Source organism: Schistocerca piceifrons, chromosome 8 (genome assembly GCF_021461385.2).
Source record: "Schistocerca piceifrons isolate TAMUIC-IGC-003096 chromosome 8, iqSchPice1.1, whole genome shotgun sequence".
Classification (NCBI taxonomy): Eukaryota; Metazoa; Arthropoda; class Insecta; order Orthoptera; family Acrididae; genus Schistocerca; species Schistocerca piceifrons.
This window is the reverse complement of record NC_060145.1, coordinates 173,771,744-173,793,107: the sequence shown is the minus strand read 5'-3', so window position 1 is coordinate 173,793,107 and position 21,364 is coordinate 173,771,744. Positions and strand designations below refer to the sequence as shown.

Here is a 21,364-nt window from a genome sequence, read left to right as displayed (position 1 = left end):
ATGCCGGGTGTTGGCCCTGTGTGCCTCGGTCGTATGCAGTCCTGATTGTGGCGCTCACCTGCACGGCGCCAAACACGCATACGACCATCATTGGCACCAAGGCAGAAGCGACTCTCATCGCTGAAGACGACACGTCTCCATTCGTCCCTCCATTCACGCCTGTCGCGACACCAATGGAGGCGGGCTGCACGATGTTGGGGCGTGAGCGGAAGACGGCCTAACGGTGTGCGGGACCGTAGCCCAGCTTCATGGAGACGGTTGCGAATGGTCCTCGCCGATACCCCAGGAACAACAGTGTCCCTAATTTGCTGGGAAGTGGCGGTGCGGTCCCCTACGGCACTGCGTAGGATCCTACGGTCTTGGCGTGCATCCGTGCGTCGCTGCGGTCCGGTCCCATGTCGACGGGCACGTGCACCTTCCGCCGACCACTGGCGACAACATTGATGTACTGTGGAGACCTCACGCCCCACGTGTTGAGCAATTCGGCGGTACGTCCACCCGGCCTCCCGCATGCCCACTATACGCCCTCGCTCAAAGTCCGTCAACTGCACATACGGTTCACGTCCACGCTGTCGCGGCATGCTACCAGTGTTAAAGACTGCGATGGAGCTCCGTATGCCACGGCAAACTGGCTGACACTGACGGCGGCGGTGCACAAATGCTGCGCAGCTAGCGCCATTCGACGGCCAACACCGCGGTTCCTGGTGTGTCCGCTGTGCCGTGCGTGTGATCATTGCTTGTACAGCCCTCTCGCAGTGTCCGGAGCAAGTATGGTGGGTCTGACACACCGGTGTCAATGTGTTCTTTTTTCCATTTCCAGGAGTGTATAAACGATATTTGACAGTACAACAGATTTTATTCCATAATCTAGATTTCGGCCTTAGACCATTATCAAGTACCAAAAACCATTAGACTAAAAGTCATCGTCAATTTTTTTTCTTTATTGTGATTTCATTCCCATGCCCCATGGGGGCAGGGTGAACTGGCAATGGTGCAGTTCGACGCGCTTCAGCCAAGAGATTACGTAACATACCAAAGGAGAACATTACATTTATATAATGTGAGGATAAAAGATGAAATGTACCCACAAGAAGGGGGAAGCGATTGGAGTAAAAATATACAAAAATGGGGTAGTTGGACAAGACACATTAACATAAAATCCACATAGAGTTAAAACGGCTGCAGGAATAGTACAATTGAAAACGGCGTTCACAGTATGGGACTACGACACTGAACACACACTACACTGATGTTACATACTTGGTGAGTACCGAGACACAACAAACTAACTGCAGTAAAATTTGAAGGACCTGCCAAGGGAGGGGAGGTCGGAGAGGAGTGAGTGAGGAAAGAGGGATGGGCTGTTTACGGATGGGGGGGGGGGGCAAGAAGGGGATGGAGATGGAGTTGGCAGCACCCCAAGCGTCAGGATATGGGGAGGGGACACAAGGACTGGGAATGGACAGGGAAGAGGAGGAAGAAAACAGCAGAGGGGGAAGGGGAAGGAGATGGAGCCGAAGGGAAGGGGAGGGAAACAGGAGGGTCACAGTTGGAAGAAAGGATAAATATCTGGGCGGAGCGCATCATTCAGGACAGGGAGACATTGGAAGTTTCTTTGGAAGAGGAATTGGAGGGAGTCTACTGTGAGTTTTGCATTGGATGGTAAGGATATGGGGAGCCCCGGTGAGATGACAGTATTTCAAGGTGGGGATAAGTTGGATAAGGAGATCATAGACAGTGAGGTAGAAATCATAGAGCCTGATGCAGGGGTTGTATATCCATAATGATTGCATGAATTTTCAAAAGATTGGTTTGAAGAAGTCACTGGTTACACCTAGTGGTAAACTGGTTTAGGTGGGATTGGAAGGAGCGCTGGGAGCGTTGAAGAGTAGAAGAGAGGGTGAGGAAGGCGGTGACATCAGCATATTGAAGGAGATGGATGGGTGGGGGTGGTTTGGGCGTATCATCGGTGTACAGGAGATTAGGAGAGGAGAAACGACACAGCCCTGGGACACCTGCAGTAGGGTAGAAGGTACAGGAATTGGTATTATGAATAGTGACATAGGAAGGACAGCGGGAGAGGAAGGAGGAGTCAGATGGATAAAGTTGATAGGAAGGGTGTAGGTCTGGAGTTTGAAAAGAAGTCCATAATGCCATACATGGTCATAGGCGTTCTGGAGGCCAAGAGGAACAAAAACAGCTGAGTGATGGGAGTTATATTGGTGGTAGAGGAGATGGGTGAGGTTAAGGAGATAGTCCTCAGTGAAGAAGAAGGGCTGAAGACCACATTGGGTAAGAAGGAGGAAGTGGTTTTGAGTTAGGTGGTGATGGATATAGCAGGAGAGGATGGATTCGAAGACCTAGTTGAACACAGAGGTGAGGCAGATGGGGCGTTAGGAGGAGGTGTTGGAAGACGGTTTGTTAGGTTTAAGGAATAGCAGGATATAGTAAGTCTTCCAGAGGTCAGGGTAGAAGCCAGTAAAGAGGATGGTACTGTACAGGGTGGCAAGGCTGCGAGAAAGCAGGGAGGGCATTACTCATGGTGCTGGTACGTAATGCAATCGTGACAAGGGGCAGTGTTGCGTTTAGAGCAGAGGATGAGTTTAATGTCATGTGCTGTGACAGGAGTGTTAATTCTGAGGGCAGTAACTATTCCAAGTACCTGGAGCTGGGAGCAAGCGGCAGGACTGCAGTGTTGGTGCGGTCAAGGACATCGTGGAAGAGGGTGTAATCAAAGTGATGGTCACTGGTTATGGAGAAGATTTCAAAGACGTGGGAAGCAAAATGGTTGGCTTTACTAAGGTTATCAGGGAAGGGTTGGTTGTCATGGAGGAGTGGGTAATATGGGGTGGGATGGCTGCCAGTAAGGCGGTGGAAGGCAGACCAGTACTTGGAGGACTTGACAGGGAGGGTGGCGTTCAGCAGTGTGCATGTATGGCACCAGTCCCAGCGTTTCTTTGCCGTCAGAAGGTTTCGAATGTATCTTTGTAATTGGCAGTGGTTTGGCAGGAGTTTGTCCCACTCACAAGTGTGGAGGAAGGGACGGTAGAGCTGGCAGGATTCACAAGGAAGGAGTACACCCTGTGGAGGGAGAGAATGATGGCGTGGGTGAATAAGTTTGGTGTAAATGTGGGCCACCACAACGTCAGAGATGGTCTTCTGGAGGATGGACAAGGCCTCAGTGATGTCATCAGGATGGTGGAAGGGGAGGGGGTAGCTTCCTACCTGGGTATTGATGGGTTCCTGGTAGGCATTCCAGTCTGCATGGCAGTAGCCACGAATGATTTTAGGAGGGGCGACAGCAGAGAGCTGGGGGAGGGCGAGAGGCAAAGGAGATGGTGAGAAGGACTGGGACATGGTCACTGCCAATGGGATCAAGGACTTCTGCAGCAATGTGGCCAAGGAGATTGGGAGAAGCAAGGACAACATCAGGAGCTGTATTTCTTTCAGGACAAGTATGCTAAGGAAGCGGGCCCAAGTCGCCTTGGGGGTGTAAAGGATCTGATGCCCCCCCCCCTCCGAGGATGGCAGAGTGACATCTATGAATGTAAAGGTCAGCAGCGATTGCATAGGAGGAGAAGGTGCGGTTAATATGGGAGAGGAAGTCATAGGGGATGGGAGTAGCAGGATGGACATAGATTATGGCGCAGATGACGGTGAGCATGGGGAAAAAGGCGTTGAGGATCAGGTGTCTGTTAGGATCATTGAACAGTGGTTGTGGCCAGATGAGGATATGCTTAAGGTGGTGAACAGCAACCCCACCTCGTGCTAAGGGGCAGGGATTATCAGTACAGTGATGGACATATGATGAAGTGGGAACAATGTGGTACGGCTGGAGGAAGGTTTCATTGAGGATGAAGGTGTCAACATGGTGCTGGGACAGGGCACACATGAAGAGGGGCTTGTCAGCAGCGAAGGAGCGAATGTTTTGATACAGAAGATAATACTGTCATCATGCCAGGACAGATAGGGAAGAAGGGGAAGGAGGGGAGATGAGAAAGGCTTAGACGAGGGTGTTGAGGCAGGTAAAAACGAAGTGGGCTGGTAATGGGAGTAGGTGGCGTAGGTGTTCAGGTGAAAAACACAATAGGTGGTGAGGGAGATCTGCTGGAGGGTGTGTAGGCATTGGAAGGGGCTGGATGTTTTGGATGATAAGGATCCAGATGATGTCTTCAGCTGCGGGGGGTGGGTGGAGGAAATTGTTGGAATGCAGGGGTTGATCAATGGGATGAACAGGGACAGTGAGTTCTGATTTGGAGGAGGGGGGGGGGGAATTGGAATTTTGAGGTAAGTTTCTATGGGACCAAATTGCTGAGATCATCAGTCCCTAGGCTTAAATAGTACTTAATCTAACTCACACTAACTTACGCTAAGGACAACACACACACACACACACCGATGCCCAAGGGAGGACTCGAACCTCTGATTGGGGGAGCTGTGCGAACTGTGGCCAGGCACCTCAGACCACATGGCTATCCTGCACGGCAGTTGGGAGGGGGGGCGGGGGTAGCCTCACATTTAGCGGAATAGGTAGGGGGGCTTCATTACATGTACTGCAGGAAGAAGGGGAGGCAAGGTAGGGACACTGTTTGAGGAATTGAGAGGCAGTGGGGGCAGTGGGTGGATTTTCGCAGGCAGAGGTAAGGTGGTCGTAATAGACCAGGCATTTTGGCACCAGTAGGACTCAGAAGGGGAATGGGAAGGGTCAACAGGGTAGCAGCGGTTATAAATAAGGGCTACCTGGGTGAGGAGGTGGTCAATAGAGGAGAGAGCTTCAATGAAGACACACATAAGGAAGGTGGTACCAGAGTTGTTGTAGATATGGTGGGCAAGATGGATTTTGAGGGCAGGGTGGGCGTTCAGTTCCACCAACGCCTCCACCTCTGTGACCATGGAGCTGGGCTTCATGATCATGGCAGTGAGGGCTGGCAGACAGTGAGTGGGTTGGGGCTATTGGGGACAAGATTGAGTAAGGATGGGTGTAATAGTGGCGTGAGGGCCAAAGCTGACATGAGAGAGATTTCTGTGGAGGTCATTGTGGAGGGAGGGATTGGGGAATTGATAAGGATGGAGTCCTTGCAGAGAATGAGTTGGGAAATGGGGTATTGGGGAAGTATTTGCAGGTTTCCACGGTGTGGGTACAGGCATCAAGGAACTTGGGGTCAGGGTGGAAGAGAATGAAGGTGTGCTTGGTGGGGAGTGGGGATGTGGGAATGGGGGTGGTATCCATGGGGGTCAGAAGGGGTGGGGGTTGGTGGAGAGTGCAGGAGTGGGGTCAACAATAAGTCATTTAACAGGTTTCTTAGTGAGGGTGGCCTTGGAAAAAGGTGACGATAGATTGGAGTGGGAAATGACCAGAGGCAGGCCCTTCTCTGGGTGTGGAGGTGCCAACAGAAGGTGGTGTCAGCACATCATGTGAGGTGGGAACTGTGCCAGGGGTTGTAGGGCGACTGGGGAGAGGGCGACACTGATGAGGAGGAATGGCAGGAGCAGGACCAGGAGCAGTAGCAGCAGCAGGAGCAGTAGTAGTAGCAGGAGTGGGCTGATAAATGTGGGGATACAAGAAGGGGGAGGAGATGAAGGCGGAAAACAGTAATAAGAGGAAGCTGAGAATAAGGAGGGGGCTTGGAGGAGGTACTCCATGAAGTGAATCTGGGGCAGATAAGGAGGAGGTGTAGATGATGGTAGTGCTAGGAGTGTCGAAATGGTATTGGGCCTACCGAAGATGGATGTCACAGAGGTAGGATAGTGAGGAACAGCGAGATGACACAGAACAGGCGAAGGTGAGAACGAGGATTGAGATGCAGTGGCAGCGAGCACTGGGCAGCAGAGGCGAATGGCAGCAGACAGCGACGGACGGCGAAGAGTAGGGGGAGGGTGCTTCCAAAACTTCACTTTCGCCCTTGAGTGTAGCCCAGGCAGCAGAAATATGATTTTGAAGTTGTGGGACCCAAACCCACAGGATGTCCAGTATCTAGTGGTCAATTCCACATTACGTACATGTGCCTGAATAATTATAATCAGATAACGATTTTATTCTGTTATCATTTTCAAGTGTTAAAAGTATCAAAAATCATTAGTCTTTGGTAAAACTCATATCAGCGTCAAAATGCTTATCTTCGCTTATATAAACCAATTTTGTCAAAAGTAAATGTGAGAACATTTGTGTAATAGGCTAATTTACTGCCAATTAGCGTCACTTACTCACTTGATATGGTTGTGGACTAAAATAGAAGACCAAATCACAGCCAGCCTTAGCTGCTTAGACACAGTGTAGCGAAGTTTAAACCTGTGTTTTAGTCTTCTATTTTATTCCACAACCATATCAAATGAATAAGTAACACTAACTGCCAGTAAATTAACCTATTACAAAAATTTTCTCGCATTTACTTTTGACCAATTTGGTCTGTATAACCGAATATACAGATTTTCATGATTACCTCCACCACTGGCAATTACAAAGACACATTCGAAACCTTCTGACTGCAAAGATGCTCCGGGACTGGCGCCGTACGTACACACAACTCAACACCACACTCCCTGTCAACCCACCAAGTACTGGTCTTCATTCCAGCGCCTTACTGGTAGCCATGCCACCCCATATTACCCACTGATCCATCCCCTGACAACCTTAGTAAAGTCAACCACTTTTCTTCCCACTTCCCCGAAGCCTGAAGCCTTCTCCATACCCAGTGGCCATCACTTTGATTACTTCCTATTCCCCAATGTCCTTGACCACACTGTTGTCCCACCACTTGCCCCAGCTTCCTGTACTTGGACTAGTTACTGCCCTCAGAATTCAACACTTCTCTCACAGCACACAACATTAAATTCACCCTCCAGCCCAAATGCAACACTGCCATTTGTCATGATTGCATTACCTACTCTGACCTCGAGGAATGCCCTCTCTGCTTCCTTGTGGCCCTTGCCACCCCATACAGCAGCATCCTCTCCATTGATTTTTACCCTGACCTGTGGAACACTTCAGCCAGCTTGTTCTTTAAACCTAACAAACCCCCATCTGACACCTCATCCTATCACTCCACCTGCCTCACCTCCATGTTCAGTAAGGTCTTTGAACCGATCCACTCCCGCACATCTGTCACCATCTAACTCCAAACCACTTCCTCCCTCTAATCCAGTGTGGTTTTCGCTCTTCTTTTTCGCCAACGACTAGCTCCTTAACCTCACCCATCTCCTCTCCCTCCACCTCTTCCTCCAACATAATTCCCATCACTCTGCTGTTTTTGTTTTGCTTGGCCTCCAGAACGCCTATGATTGTGCATGGCATTCTGGGCTTCTTTTCAAGCTCCAGACCTACACCCTTCCTATCAACTTTATCCATCTCACTCTCCTTCCTCTCCAACTGTCCTTCTTATGTCACTATTCAGTGTGTAGGCAAACAGGTTTCTGGATGCTAGTGTACTTCAGTAGCTAGTTGGCAATAATCACTATGTGGACGATGTGGCCTATTCTACACCATATCTTAAATCTATGTGACCATGCTATTCTGATTAAATTTATATGTTTTGACGGTGCCATTATGGACGTATCACTTTAGAATATGGTGTAAAAAAGATCTGAGGATAGTCATTACAGACTGAAGCCAGTCATCGTCTAAAGAATTCATATTGTGATCAGTGACTGCAATAAAAAAGCATTTTACTATTCATAATATCAATTCCCATTCTTTCTATCCTACTGCGGGTGTCCCAGGGCTGTGTCCATTCTCCTCTCCTATATCTCCTGTACACCACTGATATGCCCAAACCGCCCCCACCCGTCCATCTCCTTCAATATGCTGATGACACGACCTTCCTCGCCCTCTATCCTACCCTTCAATGGTCCCCCTCCAAACCCACCTAAACCAGTTTCCCACTAGGTGCAACCAGTGGCTCCTTCGAATCAATCCTTCCAAAACCCAGGCAGTAATTATAGGTTGTACAACCCTCTCCTTCTGGCGCTATGATTTCTACCTTACCGCGTATCATCTCCCTATCCAACTTACCCCCCTCCTCCATTCATCCATTCTATTGGTACATCAGTGTTGCTTGGATCTCGACCTCTCCGAAATTCCATTAAGCCCTCCAAAATCCATGAAAGGCAAGTGCTCTGCCTCGCTTTCCATATCCATCTCCCATCCTTCACAAGGATCCTCTATGACCTCATTCCCTTTCTACATCTTCTCCTTTTCCTTGCACAAATCTGTATCCTCTACACCAACCACCAGCTCAATCTGCCTCACCCATGGTGTCTCCATTTCTCTCCACTCCAAGCTTGCTGCCATTCCTTTACTGAAGTGTCCCATCCTCTCTCCATGTCCACACCCTCCACCTCCTCTCCCAATGAAACTTCCATCTCCCCATCCCAGGTGGTGTGCTTCACCCTGATATTTATCCTTTCTTCCATCTCTGACCCTCCCCCACCCCTCCTCCATTGGGCTCCCTCTTCTTCCCTTTCCCCTTTCTGCTGTTTTCTCCCTCATCCCTGAACATTCCCAGTCCTTGCGCTCCTTCCCAATCTCCTGCCCCTTGGTGTGCTACCAACTCCACCCCTCACCCCCTTCTTGCCCCTCCTCCCCTGACAACATCCCATCTATCTTTCCTCTCTCCCTCCTCTCCTACCTCCCCTCCCTTGTTAGGCCCTTCAAATTTTACAGCAGTTAGTTTGTTACGTCTGGGTGATCGCCATGTATGTAACATCAGTGTAGTGTGTGTTCAGTGTCGTAGTCCCATACTGTGAACGGCGTTTTTAATTGTGCTACTCATGCCACCATTTTAACTCTATGTAAATTTTATGTTAATGTGCCTTGTCCAACTACTCCTTTTTTGTATATTTTTACTCCAATCGCTCCCCCTTCTCATGTGTACATTTCATCTTTCATCCTTGCATTTTATAAATGTAACGTTCTCCTTTGGTATGTTACGTAATCTCTTGGCTGAAGCGCGTCGAATTGCACCATTGCCGGTCCATGGCGCATTGGAATGAAATCACAATAAAGAAAAAAATTGACAATGACTTTTAGTCTAATGGTTTTTGGTACTTGATAATGGTCTAAGGCCGAAATCTAGATTATGGAATAAAATCTGTTGTACTGTCAAATATCGTTTATATATTTCAAAACGTTTGATATGACTGTGGCTCCACACCAAAGTAAATCATATTTTGTGGTCGTTCTTGTTAAGGTTTGTAGATCCACGGTTCCATAATGTATTCAACGTGATGCTACCTCTACAAATAACAGACAAAAACTATGACCAGTTTTTGTTTATTACTGTTGAGTACAAAACCAATTGCACAAGGCAATGAAATTTTTATACTGAAATATCAGGGTTGCGACCCTCACGTTAAGGAAAAACAACACAGCGACCTTCTGAAAACATACACACATGTGAGAGTGAGCTTGCTTCTACACCAGTCTCTAGCGTGCGAGGGATTCTCCCACAACTGCTACTACGGTCCCCTTCATCTGAGGCTGCCGCTTTTGCTCGAGTGCCTAGAGCCCTGTGGCGTCATTGTAATGGCGTCAAACAAACACTGTATCAGGATTACGATGTGTCTTATCAATCAAATTACTGTACTATCATTTTAAGCTATGCCGATGACCAGTTCTATAATTATTTCTATTATTTCATTGCGTCCAAATGACACTGAGAATCCCTCACAAATTGATCTTAAGAAGATTTCTACTGACAGCTGATAGAATTATTCTTTTATTGATACACAACCGGTTTCGCGGCCTAATCAGTTGCAACCTACTCTTCGCAATGTAAACAGGGAATCATAGTTTGATTCACACTCAGAAACAATATTGCAGACAGTTGGCTTTAAGCGGTTTTCATTGTCGTTCATAGCCTTTCGATATGTAGTTAATACAAAAGTTTCGTTTACGCCGGCAGCGTCTTTTGCGGCCGAGCAGAGCGGATGCGCTGTAGTGTTGTGTTTAATTGCTATTGTGGAGATAAAGTCTTGAGTTTCCTTGTTGTTTAGTGTTTTGGCCGCTGTTACCTACTGCTGTGGTTACCATGTTTCCCTGGAAGCTTACTCTAAAGGTTTGGATTTGACAAAGTAACCTGTGATATTCAACCAATTTCACTGGTAATTCATGGCTGGATTGTTGATATAATTGGATTTACTTCGTATCAGTCGTACACTGCTTATTACGACATGGAACAATACTGCTGGAACGGATTTTACAGAAATTTGAATTTCGCCATCGCGACAATTAGGCGAGTACAGTTACTATTTTAAATACTAATGTTGATTAGGAACAGGACACAGTATTTAATTTGCCTCCTCACATAGAAAGATTCTACTTAAAAGGCGTATTAGCTAAGTATGGTGACATCAAGCAAATTCGTAACTAACGATGGCCAAGCAAACATATCTTGCGCTGCACTGCTTTAGTGGTGTCCAGTCTGTAGATATGCATGTCAAACAAACATCATCCCATCTCATGCTTTGGTTTGTGGTTACGAGGCACACGTGATTTACGTTGGAGAGTCAACCTCTGGAAGAGTCTTTCACTTGTCGCGTAGGTAACTGAAGTGGTCATCTCCGATAAAACTGTCCAAAAAGGTGAATGTATTGCAGAACAATTTACAGAAACATGAAGATTAACCTTGGCTGAACTTGTGACCAAAAATCAGATGCCGCGCGGGGTAGCCGCGTGGTCTTGGGCACCTTGCCACGGTTCGCGCTGCTCCCCCCCCCCCCCCCTCCTCCCCCGTCGGAGTATCGAGTTCTGTCTCGGGCATGGGTAAATTAGTTTAACTTACATTAAGTAGTGTGTAAGCCTAGGGACCGATGACCTCAGCATTTTGGTCCCATAGGAACTTACCACAAATTTCCAAAGTTTCCAAATTTCCAAAATTCAGATGGAGGGGGTTTCAGCATTAATTTAAATGTGAAGGAGAGGCCACAAAACAGTCTTGAAGCATTTCCATATTTACTTTGGAAAGACACTGTAGACAATCCGGTTGTTAAAAGTAGTATAGCCACTGACAAGAGATGTCGAACTTGTGACGGCAGTAGTACAGATGAAGAGGAAATCAACCGGTCGCTGAATGCTGTAGGTGACATTCAGAATACAGCGTTAGAAACTATAATTTCAGACAATGTTGTAAGCACAGATTCAGAGTGAAGTATATTAGCAGCGCAATCGAGTGCGCCACAGGCAACTGAGCAGCTTGAGGTGACGTCACAGCTCCGTTCTGTAGACAGCAGCAGTGTTGCCAGCAGCTGGCAGTGCGTGGGCCCTGTTTACGTCACAACCCCGCACTGCAGTACAGCAATGTTAGTCGATGCAAACAGACTCGCCAGCGGTTAGAACTGAAAATAAACATGACGAGGTAGCGAGTAACTCTCAATAAGCCCTGAAGCCTCCGCCTCAATCTCACAACGAACAAGCAGAATTCTAGAGCAACAACAGACAAACAGCAAACGACAGTGCGCGCAGAAGTGGCCGGATATCGGAAGAATTTGTGCAAACTGCTTATATGCCGCGCTCGGCAGACGAGATGTTGGCACACGACAGCCACTCAATTCACCGACGCCGCCCTCCGCGGAAATCCGCTCAGAGAGTGGGCGGAGCAGACATTCGGAGAAGGCCAGTGTCAGCGCAAACCGTAAGAAGAATAAAAACAAAGGTTCAGATTCTCAGAAAGGATCGGGCATGAAATAGCATGAAATGATGGACTAGAAAAGATATAGTCACCCTCAAACGTTACAGTCATATAGGATTACCACAATAAACATCAATAGGATACAGTCGGAGCTAAAAACAGCTGCTTTGAAACAGTTTCTGTATGAGTTGGGTACACACATTGCTCTCCTACGGGAAATAGTGACACCACAACTAATTTTTTTGGGTTATGTTGGTTTTTACAATATATCCATTGTAACGAGCGTTGGCACGGCCATTTTAGTTACAGAAAGCATTCCGGTACATAACGTTTATAAATTAGAAACGAACAATGTATTGGAATTAATGTAGCAGGAGTTATATTGTCAATTTATATGCGCCTTCTGGCAGTACTTATCCAGCTGCGACAGCGTTCTTTACAGAAAGCGCAATCTATTTAATGACGAAAAAACCCCTGCAACTCATACCCGGGAGAGATTTCAGTCGTTTATTCATTCTTAAAGATCAAACTTACAACTTCAATTACTCAACAAACTTTAGAGGCCCTGTTGTTGATCGAAAACTAAAAACTGTGTGAGAAATAAAATACCCAACAATAGTGAACTTCACTCGTAATGTTGCAAATACCTGCAGTACGACTGACAGAATTTACATATCGGAAAACTTAGAAGACGAAGTGTTGAAAGTAGAAACAGTTCACGTTGGTTTTTCCGACCACAGTGCTTTGCTAACCTGTGAAAATCTAGCAGCAGGACCTATTTGAAAGGTAAGGAGCCAGTGTAATCTAAATATATCTTTATTATCAGTAAAAGATATAGAAGGTGCCCTAACCAGAGCTTGGGAAATGTATCTCCGTAAATTGAACAGTTATCCAGGTACGCTAGAATGGTGGACTCGACGTTTGAAACCAAAGCTAAATAAAATTTTAATATCTTTTAGTATTGATAAGACCAGGCAAAGGAAATACATTGTTGAATTTTTCTCTAGTGTGCTAAGGGACCCGTATGATCAGATACATGCTCTGTCTACAGGATTAAAAGACATCAAGCAAATAAAAGCACAGTTAATAAGTTTCAAATGTAAGGGACTAAAGGAATAAATGATAAAACCCAAAGAAAAGTCAGTCACTGAAGATGAGACTGCTGCATGGTACCATCTTGTCAGTCATACCAAGAACAGAAGAATAATTTTCTTCGATGAACTTCAGCTCGATGATGGTACCATAATCACTACTCAGAAGGGAATAATTAAAGAAATCTGTACATACTATGAACACGCATGTGCATCTAGGCAAACAAACGAAGATGAATATGATGAGCTCTTTGGCACACATCTTCCACGATAATCGCGAGATGACGATGAGAACATTTCTTCGGAAGTCACCAGAGAAGAGATGTTGAAAATCATACGAAGATCTCCTGCTAGGAAATCTCCAGAACCTGACGGATGGCCCCTTGAATTCTCTGAATAACATTAGACCCAGCAGCAGACAAGTGCTTTTAGGAGAACTACTTTATAAACTGCGGCTTTGTACTGCGATGTCATTGTGCTAACGTAGACAACTAATACAAAATATGGACTGCTTTTCACTGACTTCCATAAGGCATCTGATCAAATTAATCACCGATGCTTTTCAAAGCCAATGCGCCGAATGGATTTCCTACCACAAACCATCGACATCATTAAGAATGTGGCAATGGGTGTTACTGCACAAATCTCCGTTAATTGTCAATGGATAAAACAAATTGATATTAAAAGAGACTTTACCCAAGGAAGCCATTATCAGTGGTGCTGTTTGTAACACACAGAACCGCAAGAAATTGACATAGACATGCGTATTCAGATACAGAGATATGTAAGCATGCTGTCCGATCACCTGCATTCATTCATATCCATTGTGCATTCAGACAGACTTGAGCAATTCCAGCATGACAGTGCGACACCCTAAACGCCCAGAATTGCTACAGAGTGGCTCCAGGAACACTCTTCTGAGTTTAAACACTTCTGCTGGCCAGCAAACTCCACAGACATGAACATTACTGAGCATGTCTGAGAAGCCTTGCAACGTGCTGTTCAGAAGACATTTCCACACCTTCATATTCTTACGGATTTATGGAAGCCCTGCAGGATTCATGGCGTCAGTTCCCTCCAGCACTACTTTAGACATTAGTCAAGTCCATGCCATGTCTCGCATTCGGGAGGACGACGGTTCAATCCCGTCTCCAGCCATCCTGATTTAGGTTTTCCGTGATTTTCCTAAATCGTTTCAGGCAAATGCCGGGATGGTTCCTGTGAAAGGGCACGGCCGATTTCCTTCCCAATCCTTCCCTAACCCGAGCTTGCGCTTCGTCTCTAATGACCTCGTTGTCGACGGGACGTTAAACACTAACCACCACCACCACCATGCCATGTCATGGTGCGGCACTTCTGCATGCTCGTGGGGCCCCTAAACGGTATTAGGCAGGTGTACCAGTTTCTTTGGTTCCTCATTGTAATACTGGAACCTTCCTGAGACAACTAGAGCATAGATTGACAGGCATTACCATTCAAGGAACAAAGTGGTAGATGCCTACGCGGACGATGTACGAGTAATCACTCGAGAAGTCGCAGATGGTATTTACAAAATATGTTTCACATCAGGTGCGATGCTACATATGTGAAAACAAAAGTAAATTACTGAATATAAAGTGGCTTGCTAGCTTGCGCATTAAGCGGACGAACCATGTTAGTGAACACAAGGCTCTGGGAATATATTTGACAATGTCTCTTTTAAAATTTATAGCAATAAATTGGTTGCAGGTGGCAAGGAAAATCAGTGGCGCATTGATTGAAAATTATCAAGTAGCATAGCTTAGGTCCAGAGAATATCATTCATGAAACGTATATTTTTTCCAAGACCTACCACATACGACAGTTTCTCCCCATTCCATGACTGGTGGCGAAGAAGGCCGAAGACAGAAAGGCATGGCGAGCTGATGCTAACCCACCTGATGGTTGAAGATTGAAACAAAAAAGTAAAAGAATGGAATTAGGAAGACCTGATGGTGTCAAGAATGACACAAACTGTTACACCAGACAGAAAAATTTCTGTCACATAATTCATGACTGAATTATTGGCCTTACAGAAAATCCCAAGAAGTCTGAAAAAACTTGGTCTGCTGAGAGGAAAAGAGCCTATTCTGAGAGAATTAAAGTAGTATGGGCAGAAAGTAAAAGAAAAATCTGAAAATGTCCTATGTTGTACATCGCAAGGACCTGTAGGGCCCAGACGTGAAAAATTATGAATATTATATTTCTGCAGAATATTTCAATTAAAAAGGCCAGTTGTTTATTTGGATGAAATGTTGATTCAACACTTTAAACTGTGACAGTGTATGAGGAATATTGTCAAAGTGTCAGCTAGTGTGTAGTTATAGTAGTATCTAGGGCATTGGCCTGTATACCCTATGTGATCAGAAGAATCTGGAAACCTATTAGCGGACATTAGTATTGGGTGTGTCCATCCTCATCTTTATGATGACTTGGTATTTCCTTTTCTATGTTTCTGGAGGAATGGAGCCCATTAATCCCCAAGAGCCAAAACCAAAGAAAATAGTCATGTTGGATGCTGGAGTCTGGAGTGAAGCCGACGTTCTAACTCATCCCATAGGCATTCCATTGGGTTCAGGTCAGGGATTTGGGCAAGCTAGTCCATTTAAAGAATGTTATTGTCCATAAAGCATTGCCTCACAGATGCTGCTTTATGACAGTAAGCATTGTCATGCTGATACAGGTGATCATCATCTAACAATCACTCCACTATATGCAGAGCACAATGGAGTAAAATGTGTTCCTATCCTTCCACATTTTGCGTTTTTTAATAGAATAAGGGATCCATACCCTAAGCACAAAATCACCTGCATACCATAACACCACCTATTGACACTACACATGATGGCAGGTAATGTTCTCCAGGCATTCACCAAACTCACACCCTTCTATTGGATTGCCATGGGATACACCGTGATTTATTTCTCCAAATGACTAGTGTCCAGACAGCCACTGTCCAGTGGCATCACTCTTTTCGCCATCTCAAGCGTTGCTTAACGTTGACTACAAATATGTGTCGCTTTTGAGGAGCATCTCGACCATTGCACCCCATTCTTTTTAACTCCCCCAAGCACAGTCACCGTGCTAGTTGGACTGCCAGTAGAACTTCAGAAATCACAGGTTACTTCTTCTGCTGATTTCACAAAATATTTTACAGAGACCCTCTGCAGTCCAGTCACTGTCTATCAGCACGTTAGATCTGCTTGGTCTTGGTTTAGCTGTGGTTGTGTCTTCATGTCTACAATTCAATCACATCACCAACTGTCGACTTGGGCAGCTACACAAGTGTTGAAATATCCCTGGTGGACTTGTTACTCAGGTGACATCCAGTGGCTAGTCCAAGTTCGAAGTCACTGAACTCTCCTGGCTGACTCACTGTGTTGTTGCTGCTTCTCTACTGACGGCACAATATGGCCTGCCTGCTCTTATACTAGCAGGTCCACTTCTCGTGATACCTAATGGTCAAAACTACATTACGTAGAGGTGTCCAGATATTTTCAATGAAATAGTGCATGTGTAGGGTGCTGCAATGCTCCACTTTTAAGAACACTGTGGAGTACACATTTGATACCTGTTCGCCCTTTTTCCTGGGTGTAGAACTCTTCTGGTACCCTGGGCAGTCTTCAGCTTGCATTGCCCTAATACACAAGTACCCAATTATGACGAGAACAACGGTCTACACGAAGATGCATCACAGTTTCTGAGTGCTGTTTATCGGATGCAGTCTGTGGATCCACGTTACTGATGGCCAGTAAGTCACATAACTACTTAGGCTAAGAAATGCAGTCTCAAGTCACACTTACACTCCCATTCTCAAACTCTGATACCACACCACGGCCAAAAGAACTTTCTTTTGAAAATGACCAGTGTACTGCCCAACACAACCCACACAACAACCAGCGTCTCTTTATCATATCCTGTATAATTTTAGAAGGACAGGTGTGATGCTACCATTCCGTTTCTTTTAATTAATCCTTTCCTATTTGGGAATGACCAGCATTTGACTGTGAGGCATCAGACTTTGAAGTGACAACTCACCACACTTTGGAGCTATAATGTTCACATCCAGTAACTGCTCATTAATTATGTTTACCAAAATGCACTTTGTTACACGACAGTGCATGAAAACTGCCACACAAAATTTATAGTAAATTATAATTTTAGTTGCATACAAGAAGAATTGCTGACTGGGCTCTATTTCGTCATTTTGAGGTGGCTAGTGGTGAACATTAACATACTTCTACAACAAATTAACATGAACCCTTGAATCTGTCTGCCGTAAAGACTACTGAACATAAAAACAAGTAAAACACTTAAAAACGCACTGTATGTATATACAATCAGTATCCTAAGGTAAGGCTCAATGTGCACTGTGCTGGCTGTTAGTTTAGTTAAAAAAACTGAAATACATTGTTTTCTGATATATTACATTATGCAAAAGGCGTCAAAAATTCACTTGGTCGCAATTTTTTTAAACCTGATGGTTGTCTGGACACAATTTCGACAGCCTGTATCCGTTCTGTGAAAACGCTTGAATTTCATTACCCATAAAGAGCCCTTCACTAACCTTAATCCCCACAGTGTCTGTGCTGTTCCATGGTGAAATTTGCGCATTACATTTTGAAGTCAACTTCTTGGCATACTTCACAGCTAGGTGATACTTTCATGTAACAAGCTGCTTAATTATAAATACGATTCCTTGGCATTTTTCGATGTAAACAGTTGTTTTTCAAATGGCATCAGCTCGCCTTTGAAACTGTACATTCTGGGAAACAGCTTCAGTTATAGGAAACATAAAATTGAATACACACATGGTTTGTGAATTAAAACACATAACATAATTCTGTTCAAATGGCTCTAAGCTCTATGGAACTTAACATCTGAGGTCATCAGTCCCCTAGACTTAGACCTACTTAAACCTAATTAACCTAAGGACATCACACACATCCATGCCCAGGGCAGGAGTCGAACCTGCGACTGTAGCAGCAGCGTGGTTCCGCACTGAAGCGCGTAGAATCGCTCGGCCACTGCGGTCGGCACAGTTCCGTGAATGAACCAACAATTATTCAAGAATCATACATCAGGCTGGAGAGAGGCTGGCTTTACATAAAAAAGGAACAATTTTACTTTCACTAATGGCTGCATCGCAACATGTCTACTAAATTTCACAACACTCATAATAAAAATACTTAAATGTTCAGTCGCTTCAGTGGACTTCAAATTGGCATCAATTGTAAGTGCTATGCAATTTCCACAAAACTTTATTAGTTAAACATTTAGCTCCAGAAAGCAGCTTGCAACATATACAAGCTGCTGAATCCTTTGTATAAAATATCAGATGCAACCAATTATAAGCCTTCCGATGTCTATATCACTGTTTCAATACTGGCTACATGTTACATTCCTAAACTCAGCCAAAAATTACTCCGTTCAGTCGAAAAATGTTCAAATGTGTGTGAAATCTTATGGGACTTAACTGCTAAGGTCGTCAGTCCCTAAGCTTACACACTACTTAACCTACATTATCCTAAGAACAAACACACACATCCATGCCCGAGGGAGGACTCTCACCTCCGCTGGGACCAGCCGCACAGTCCATGACTGGAGCACCCTAGACAGTTCGGCTAATCCCGTGCGGCTGCTCAGTCAACATATAGGTTTTACATAGATGTCTTCTTAACAAGTAGCATTTGTAATCCGAGGCACAGTAAAAAATGAGCATTTGAGTTCACAAGCTACTTCTGAACAAAACGTCTTAAGGCTTACTAATCAGAATTGCCGGATAGTATAGGGTACATTCCCTAACCGACGTAACAACTAGTATTTTATAGCCATTGTTCTCTTGTTAAATACATTAAGATTTTGACAACATTGTTTTGATCTTTGTTTTGCATATTACAAAACATTTTAATCATTAACACATTTGATGTACAGCGCAGTAAAGAATACGTTTCAGAACCTGGCGCTAGGTGTCAGCACCGTCACAATAGTTCTTAGCACATGATTTCAGATAACATGGCGCCTTTTTAATTCGTGCTGCTACTGCCAGACGTCATAGGGTTACACATAACTCATCGCTGTCTTCGCGTTGACGTTCAGACAGATCGTCTGCGCTTAGCGCACGCGTTGCCAACTCATGAAACGAAAACTGATTTTTATGGAACGATAACGGTAGGCATACGTGTATCGTTACACTGTGTGCTAACAAACTTTTTGCACTCGCAGGAGAAGTTCAAGCGGGAGTTCCGACAGCGCTTCCCGTGGCGATCCCGCGGCTGGTCGTCCTCTCCAGTGACCGAGTCTCTGGAGCTGGATCGCTCGTACGGCGCTCCAGCGACCGGCCGTTGCTCGCTGCGCAGCTCCGGCTACGACTGGAGGCGCTCCTACTCGGCCACTCCCGCCGAGCGGCGCAGCGTGCACCGCGGCAACACCGCCAACTTGGCCAAAGGTAACCCGGAGCGCCCGCTGCCAAGGAGCCGGCGAAATCACCCTTTCTTTTGGTATACAAACTGCAGGTCGCGCAGTGGTCCTTCATCTGTGGCAAATTACTCCCTGGCAGGGTGGATGGGGAGGGAGGTGCGGTGGAAGACAATTAATGAAGGGTAAAATAGGGGCTTCGATTAGACTACACTCACGAAAATAAATTATTCAATAAACTAACCTCTATTATCATTATTCCATTACATTCTAAGATTTATTAGATCAACTTCATGTGCCATTTGACATTCACTGTCTGTTTAAGACCTCTTTTATTTTCCACCTATTACAGTCTTCAGTTTATGCATCCATGTTGCTCTTGCATGTTGCCCATTGCAGTTTAGCTGCTTTTCATTATGCTGTCACGAGGTCTTCTTCTGTTACCTATTTGAATTCAGCAGAGAGCTTCTTTCTTCCTTTTACCATCTATTCGTCTTCTACACAAGCAGGGGACAGAGGCAAGTACTGGTGCTATTCGAAGTCTATGGCACTGTCAAAAATGTCAAGATTGAAGTCACCCCCTCCACTCTCTCTTCCCCTACTACTTCCCCTTTCCACTCTCTCCTCCAATTCAAGATGAAGGATCTAACACACTTGCATGTCCATCTCCACTTCGTGACTGTTAAGTCATATTTATGTATTCCACTCCAGTTTGTTTCCTGATCTATTTGTCTTCCTGTTTCTCCTGGCAGCTGCTATCATACATCCCTTTATTGCTCATAGTAATTCTAAGTTGTTTTTTTCTCATTTAAAATCTATTTTTCAGGACTGTAGACAGTTTCCAGTAAATTACAGATCCTCAGTCACACTGATACTGGATGATTACAATTAAAGTGCACTTACTCACAGAGGTCTAGTGTGGGCTATAATCATCGTATGGCAGCAAAATTTGGTACAAACACTAATGCATTAATGCAGAACCGATTTATGCTGGAAAAAGCATTCCAGTTGTGCCCAGCCGGTGCAAATCTGGCGCTGTACACTGTTTCTGTGATAGTACAACATCCACGCTGTCATTTGACAAGCCACAACATGATTGAACAGTATGGCTACCGAGAAGAGAGACAATGCACTGCTAATGAAACTGTTTTATGTGAATGGCAGCAGTTACATATGAGCTTGGTGTTGCACCTGAAAGAGGGCGGCGTCCAGTTCCAGTGGAATTTATTTTTTTGTTTTATTTGGGGAAGGGGACTAAACAGCGATGTCAGCAGTCCCATTGTATTAGGCAAGGATGGGAAGGAAATCAGCTGCATCCTTTCAAAGGCCGGTCGATGTGACCGAGCGGTTCTAGGCGCTTCGGTCTGGAACCGCGCTGCTGCTACAGTCGCAGGTTCAAATCCTGCCTCGGGCATGGATGTGTGTGATGTCCTTAGGTTAGATAGGTTTAAGTAGTTCTAAGTCTAGGGGACTGATGACCTCAGATGTTAAGTCCCATAGTGCTTAGAGCCATTTGAACCATTTGAACCCTTTCAAAGAAACCATCCCAGCATTTGCCTGAAGCAATTTAGGGAAACCACGGAAAACCTAAATCAGGAGACCAGGCGCGGGTTTGAACCGTCGTCCACCCAAATGTGAGTCCAGTGTGCTAACCACTAATTGACTGGGTTGCTATACCTGTAAACGACCATGCAAAATGTGCCCCAGGTAGTGTTAGTGCTCATGCAGTGTGACGAGAATTGTCTATCCCAGAATCAACAGCACAGAAAATTCTGTGGTCTATTTTGCACTGGTACTAGTACAAGATCCAGACGGCACAGCAGCTGAAACTTCAGAATCTGCAGCAATGTTCTGAATTTGCTCCTTGGTTTCTGGTATGTATCGAATTTGATGACATGTGAGCAGGCCGCATTCTGTGCAGTCAGGAGGCACATTTCACACTGTAGCATGCAGTGAATACACGGAACTGCCGAATTTGGGGTACTGTTCAATTGCATGTTGTGCATGAAGAGCCACTGCACTCGCCTCATGTGGCTGTGTGGTGTGGATTGATAAGTACCTTTAATTTCAGTCAATTCTTCTTTGAAGAGAACACACCCAGAGGACTTTTCAGATGTATTGTGATGTTTGTACGTTAACGAGCCTTCCTTGTACAGCATGTGATTTCTTCTTTGGAAGAGTGCAATTTTGTGGAAACCACAGTTTTAATGCAAG

The 21,364-nt window shown here is 45.3% G+C and overlaps 1 protein-coding gene across 1 annotated transcript in view; it reads left to right on the top strand.

Moving 5' to 3' along the window:
* Nucleotides 1-5,704: 5,704 nt before the first annotated feature.
* The window catches only part of LOC124712162, a 29,777-nt gene continuing 14,117 nt past the window's right edge, over nucleotides 5,705-21,364 (top strand). The window contains exons 1-2 of the mRNA XM_047242458.1: nucleotides 5,705-5,740; nucleotides 18,959-19,181. Coding sequence (XP_047098414.1) covers nucleotides 5,705-5,740; nucleotides 18,959-19,181 — 259 coding nt within the window. The remainder of the gene's footprint in view (nucleotides 5,741-18,958; nucleotides 19,182-21,364) is intronic.